At 41.5% G+C, this 7169-nt stretch overlaps 2 protein-coding genes across 2 annotated transcripts; both read right to left on the bottom strand.

Moving 5' to 3' along the window:
• Positions 1-2849: 2849 nt before the first annotated feature.
• Positions 2850-3464, bottom strand: LOC115985430. The gene has a single exon (XM_031108368.1). The coding sequence runs from the start codon at positions 3462-3464 to the stop codon at positions 2850-2852; it is 615 nt and encodes a 204-aa protein (XP_030964228.1).
• A 1943-nt stretch (positions 3465-5407) lies between these two features.
• Positions 5408-6819, bottom strand: LOC115985431. Its single transcript, XM_031108369.1, has 3 exons — positions 6712-6819; positions 6348-6407; positions 5408-6238 (listed from the first exon to the last, which is right to left on the bottom strand). The coding sequence occupies exons 1-3, from the start codon at positions 6817-6819 to the stop codon at positions 5408-5410; spliced, it is 999 nt and encodes a 332-aa protein (XP_030964229.1).
• Between the last annotated feature and the right edge of the window lie 350 nt (positions 6820-7169).

Consider the following 7169-nt stretch of genomic DNA (forward strand, 5'->3'; position numbering starts at 1 on the left):
GGCCGACTTCTGGATCTCCTGCTTCATATCTTTCTTTAAGTTTTTGCTGGAAAGACTTTTTCTTTTTTCGAGAAGGATCTACTTCAATCGTCTCCTCTTCTTGACAATCAATACAATCACAAACATCCCACCAGATGTGGCCAGTGGATGATTTGCCTTCATAACAAGGCTTCTCATCCTCTCGAAATCCTTGAATCTTGAGGCCATCTTCCTTAACACACAAGACTGGTTGGAGCATAGCAATCTACGTTGGAAAGACCGTTACATCTTTCTTTTATGGAGGAGCTGCCAGGAATTTTGTCTCTACTTCCCCATTCTCTTTTCTGATAAAAAGAGGAGTATTTGATTGAATTGGTTTGGCCGCTTGATGGAGCATTTCATATTTCGTAATCCATGACTCTGGAAAGAGAGAAGTCATCTGCTCTCTATTGAGTTGTCTTGGAACAAAGGTGCGCATAGGTGTCATTCCCGGATCAACTTGAATTAATAAGGCATCATTAGATTGGGCCATATCCGGGACTGCCATGTCAAAAGCATGATTCTGTAATCTGTAAGCAAGCTGGTAATGGAGGGTGGCAGCAAATGTGTCTTGCACCTGGGAAGCTCCTGTAATTTGGACCTGTACCTTAAGAGCATCACAAAGATGGGGATCTTTGAGAGACATATTAAAATTGGGAAAAAGTGTGACAAAGACTGTTCCCGCATTTAAGGTGGTTTGAACTGTCCTTATGAATGCATTTTGATATTCCAAAAATCTGGAATCAAGAAGTGAAACTCTAGAGACTACTGGAAGTCCTTTTCTGCCATGAAAGGTTAATGCTAACCTAACTGCTCCAAAATGAAGATGGGTGTATCCTTGTTTCTGCCATGGGATTATAAATTCTCTTGGAAGGGCAAAGGTAATGAAGTTTTTTGTTTCACTTGCTGGAATATTGTATTGATCAAACTTGGAGGCTTGGACATATTCTTTTACCGTAGAAGGCTGAGAAGGGCCTAAAAGTTTTTTTATGGATTTTTTGAAAGAGGCTTGGGCTTTATCAAAGACAGTATAAGGATTTACAATGGGAAAGTCAGTAATAGGGATTTTACTATCTTCAGGAACATGAGAAATTTCATACAAGTAATCTAACCTATTCGCCGAGGTCTCTCATGTGTTCGGACAACACTTTACTCTTTACAACCAGTCATCTATATAGACTTTAATGTTCTTACCCAGCTGCGGCTCAAACATTTTGGTTATCATTCTCTGGTAAGTAGACCCTGCATTTTTCAAACCAAAAGGTGTCACCTTGTAATGGTAGTTTCCAATGGGAGTGACAAAAGCTGTATTTTCTTGGTTGTCTATGGCCAGAGGTATCTGATGGTATCCTTGAAAGGCATTTAAGAAGCTTATCCGAGGATGCCCAGCGGTCGCGTCCACCAACTGATCTATCTGGGGCATAGGGAATGGATCTTTTAGGCAGGCTTTATTCAGATCCGTGAAGTCTACATAGACTCGCCATTTTTCGCTCTTCTTCTTCACTACTACAGTATTGGCCAACTACTCAGGGTAAAAAACTTCTTTGATAGCCCTTGCTTTCTTAAGTTTCATCACCTCGTTCCTAACAGCGTTAGCATGCTCCTTCAACGGATGTCGGGGGGGTTGCTTCTTGGGGGTAACAGATGGATTAACATTTAGGTGGTGGCAGATGAAGTTCGGATCAACCCCTGGGGCCTCATAGGCATCCCACGCAAACACATCCACGTTTTCTCTGAAAAAATTAATTAGTTCTTCTATCTCTTGGGGAGGTAGTTCTAAGCCAATTTGAAAGAACTTTTTCAAATCAATGCCAACAGAAACCTTTTCTAGATCCTCGCATGTTGCCTCTTTGGCTGATTCACCACCAGGCAATGCAGAGTGGTTGATTGCTATAAGCCACTTTCAGTAGTGGCCGAGGGCTCAACATTGTGTTGGCGTGAGATGGTGGCCACCATGCACTGGTTGGCCATGGTCTGGTCCCCCATAATCTTTTTGACCTGGCCCTTCGACGGGTACTTCACCTTTTGGTGCAGGGTAGAAGAGACAACTCTTAGGGCATGAAGCCAAGGCCTAGCTACAATGGCTGTGTAGGGTGAATAAGTGTCAACTACGATGAAATCCACCTCCACCACATCCGAACCTGTTTGTATGAGTAGTCTAATCTGGCCTTTTGGAGTAATGGTCTTTCCTTCGAAACTTATCAGAGAGGAATCGTATGTCGTTAAGTCCTCGGGTTTTAAATTCAGCCCCTTGTATAGGTCAAGGTACATTACTTCCACAGCACTGCTTGTAGGGTGAATAAGTGTTAACTACGATGAAATCCACCTCCACCACATCCGAACCTGTTTGTATGAGTAATCTAATCTGGCCTTTTGGAGTAACGGTCTTTCCTTCGAAACTTATCAGAGAGGAATCGTATGTCGTTAAGTCCTTGGGTTTTAAATTTAGCCCCTTGTATAGGTCGGGGTACATTACTTCCAAAGCACTGCCCTGATCTACTAGCACTCTCTTCATATCATATCCTCCAATCCTAAGCGTGACAACTAGAGCATCATCGTGGGGTTGGATGGTTCCAACCTTATCTTTGTTCGAGAAGCCCAACACAGGTGAGGCTATCTTCCTAGCCTTTTTGGACTCCCAATCATCATGTTCGGTGAGAAGCCAAGCCATAGACATTACTCCAGAAGGACAAGAGCTGGTCCTTCCCGGGGCGGCAAGAATGACATTTATCGTGCCTATAAAAGGTTTTAAAGAGGTGTCCCTCCATCTTATTTGGCCATTTGAAGAACGGCTTATTTTTTATTTTCTCCATAACCTGATATATCAGATCTCAAAACACAGCGTTAACTGCCTGCATGTCGGCAGATCCGGATTGCTCTGCATAGTCTCTCCTTGGCCGGTTGTTATTGTTAAATCGGTCCGACCTGAAGTTCCTCCTCTCATAAGGGACAACTTTTGCTTTACCCTTACCCAATTGCTGGTCCTCTTCAACCCTTTTATACTTGTTGATTTGGTCCATAAGTTGGCGTAGGCTGGTAACAGGCTTCCTTATTAGGGATTTTCTTAAACCGTGCTTAATTGGGAGGCCGCTCTTGAAAGTGCTGATGGCGACATCATCATAGTTACCTTCTATCTCATTGTACATCTCCCAATATCTATCTGAGTAGGCTTTTAATGTGTCCCCTTCTCTCATGGACAAAGACAGAAAGGAATCCAAGGGCCGAGGAACCCTACTACTTGTGATGAAGCGAGAGCCAAAGGCCTGGGTCAGCTGCTTAAAGGAATTTATGGAGTTTGGCCTGAGGCCATCGAACCATCTTATCGCTATCGGTCCCAGGCTGGACGGAAACACTTTGCACATCAAAGCCTCATCTTTGGAGTGGACGGCCATCCTCTGGTTAAACTGGCTTATGTGCTCTATGGGGTCCATTCGACCGTTGTACATGGTGAAAGTAGGTTGATGGAATCATCGAGGAAGCTTAGCCCCTTTTATCTTGCATGTGAAGGGTGATTTGGAGATTTGATCCAGGGCCTTGCTCATGGCGTCGTTCACTAGGCCTTTATGGGACGGACTTCTATGACTGCGTTTATGATGGTGTTCTTCCTCATAGGAAAAGGTCTCACTTGGTGGAGTTCTTGACCTTTGCCTATAATTGTCATCCTCTTCATCACTAGTGTCTGAGCTGGAAGGGGGACGCTTCCGTTGAGCACGACGCAATTTCCTTTTTAAGTTGTCGATCTCCTGTTATAGGGCTCTGTTATCGTCCTGCTTTTGGGATACATGACTTCTCACCTTAGAATGGCTTTTGCTTGTATGGGTAGTACGTACACTACCCTCTCGACGTTTGTCCTGATTTCTTTCCCGTTCAAGGTTAAGAAAGTTGTCTTGTCGTTGAGAGCCTGTAGGCTCTGTTCGGTGTGGACCTACCTGGTGTGGACTTGATCCCACTATGTTTTACCGTTGCACTTGCTGAGGCACAAGTTCTCCCTACAGATGGTGCCAATTATAGGGTCTAAATTTGGGGCCCAAGCTCGAAATGTATGGAGTCTTGGTCCAATGAGCCCAATATAATGAATTTGTAGAGAATGGATTAAAGAACTAGGTCCTAATGAATTGGACAACAACTATTGGACTAAATGACAATCAAGCACAAATAAGAGATATTGATGTCAGTGGACTTTTAGTCCGAGGAGGCCATAATTATTATATATCGATCATAGTTGGATACTAAGACAGTCCAGATTGCTACAATGTTCTCTTTCTATTTTTCCGATCCCCTTTCCATGAAGAGTCTTCCACCTTATATATCTTCTTTTGAGTCATCTTCACCCTCCACTTGTTGATTATCTAAACCCCTACTTGAGTACTTGTCCCATCAGCCACCTTCCCTAACTCTCTGTGAGTTGCGATAGCCAACGTAGTATTGTTCAGAAGTCTTCTCTACATAAATGCGATTAATAAAGTAGCTGTTTTGCATTTAATGCGGTGATGTCAATCTTCTCTTAAAAATTTTTAGGTTCTCTTCCTTCTCATATGTCCATGAAGCACATCCCTGTCATTGAACCTTTTTGGTAAGTCACTTTAGCTGCTAGGTTATATATTTTGAACCATATTAATTAAGTCCGAGGAGGATGTACTCCTAGAACGATCCTTCATTTGCATTGTGCTAATGGGATTTGGTCTAAGATTATCTCATAATTATTTGCTTATCCTCGGACCCATTTGTGTCTTCGGATAAAGCCTAAGGCCCAATATACGATCCTGGGCCCTTGCCCCTACAAGTTGCTATATATTATTTTATTTATTTTTATAACTAAACAACTATAAAATTAGATCATATCTAGAAGAACTTTCGTTCTATTTCTTATTTCAATTTAATTAATTATTTAAATGTTATTATGGAATGTAATATTTTTTTCTTACACAAACATTTGCCTTTTAATGTTCCTTAAGAGTTCTTGTGAAGCCACATGTATGTTAGTTGAAGCAATTTATCTCAAATAACAACATCTCAACTACGAAATAAAAAAGGGTGAGAAATGTGCACACAAAAAAATAAGAAAGATATATATATATATATATATATATATATATTTGTTGAAAAAGACCAAGATCTCTTTAGATCTTATTTTCAATAGTTTACAACTAATAATATTAATTCGAGGTAATTTAAGGTTTTTTTTTTTGTGAAAAAAGTAAGTCAATTTTATTAAACTAAATCTAATTGGAATACTACATCCAAATCACTTGGTAGAGATTCTACTCATACATTTGTGTTTGCAGATAAAACTGCTCTCTTAACTAAAGAGTGAGATAACCTATTTCCTTCCCGGCAAACATGTTTGAACTCGCAAAACTGAAGGGTAGCATCTAACCTTCTACATTCATCAGTGATATGACCAAACAAAGGGAATACGTTGACTCAGAGCAGCAATAATTTGACCCATATGATCACTTCCAGCAATAATTTGACCCATATGATCACAGAACACTACTCCAATTCCAGCATAACCCAAAGCATCAAAGAAACCCGCATCAAAATTACCCCTGTAATTCTGCTGAGACGGAGGAGACCAGCGAGTTGGAGTACGTCGAGGAACTACCCGAGATTGCTGAGCATTTGCATCGAGATGCTCCATAACATAATCCTTTGCCCGATTGCCCAGCTCATGTAGCCTACATGAAGGTTGCTTCTCTCTAAGCCAATTCTGTCGCTGCCATAACCTCCACACTATGGTAGAGAACAAAGCCACCCGAAACTGAGAGCATTGATGCAACACCTCCTCAAACAAATCAACAAAAGTCCTATACAGTTTCTGGTAGAGGGGTACAAAGGCCGGGTCAGACTTCCACACAAACTGAGCTTGATCACACAGCCAAAGACAGTGCAGCAACGTCTGTTGATGCTCATCACACTGATCACAGGTTTCATCGATAGGAACGTGTCGAGCTCGCAAATTTTGCTTCGTCAAAAGCGAATCTATTGAAGCACACCAAAAGAAATGTCTAACCTTACTCGGAACTTGAATTTTCCAGATTTTCTTCCATACACTCTGAAGCTCTGTCCCTGTGGATGAACTGGGAGTCCAGACACTGTAAGCACCATCCGCTGTCAAAGGCCAGACCAGAAAGTCCTCGGTACAGCCCTCACCCACCTGAATCCGACTCACCAACTCAGCTTCCCAAGGATAAAACAATTCTTCTAATTTGCCAGGATCCTAAACTCGTGTTCAGGTAGAATAGCTCACTAACTTGAGTGATGGACTCACCCAGTGGGGAAATTATCTTGTTATAGGTAGGATCCGGAAGCCATCTGTGATTCCATACCTCAATTGCATGTCCACTTCCCACTCGCCAAATAGCACACTTCTCTATAACTTCCTGAGCCTGCAGAATACTCCGCCATGCATAAGAACATTTTTGAGGAACAAGGGCTGCCAAAATGCTTCCTTGAGGAAAATACTTTGCACTAAAAACCTTGTAAAGCAATGTATCTTTTTGGTGAATTAATCTCCACACCTTGTTTGGTCAATAAAGCATTGTTGAATTTTTGTATATCTCTAAAGCCCCTTCCACCCACCAATTTCGAAGAGCATAAAGAGCTCCATTTTACCCAATGGATTTTTCTTGAATCACCTTGACCTCACCAAAATTTCCAGATCATTGCTTCAATTTCCATACACAAGCTAACCGGCACTTTAAAGACACTCATTGAGTAAGCAAGAATGGATTGGATGACTACCTTGATTGTGACCACCTTCCCAGCTTGTGACAAAAGCTTTGCCTTCCAACCTTGCATTCTTTCCCAGGTCCGCTCCTTCACATTGGTAAAGTAAGCTTTCTTCTCTCTACCAATAAAAGATGGAAGCCCCAAATATTTTTCATAGTGTTATATAGTCGGAACATTAAGAGCCCCTTTGATAGAATCCTAAGTTTGAGCATCAGTATTCTTGCTAAAAAATAGAGTTTTCTCCATATTTATCATCTGACCCGATGCCACCTCATAATAATCCAACAACATTTGAATTTTATGGCATTCCACCAAGGTAGATCTACAAAAAATGAGACAATCATCTGCAAAAACTAGGTGAGCAAGTTTAGGCCCATTTCTACAAAAGCAAAAACCCTCAATGTCTCCTTCCATGTAAG

This window comes from Quercus lobata, chromosome 4, assembly GCF_001633185.2.
Source record: "Quercus lobata isolate SW786 chromosome 4, ValleyOak3.0 Primary Assembly, whole genome shotgun sequence".
In the NCBI taxonomy this organism is placed as follows: domain Eukaryota; kingdom Viridiplantae; phylum Streptophyta; class Magnoliopsida; order Fagales; family Fagaceae; genus Quercus; species Quercus lobata.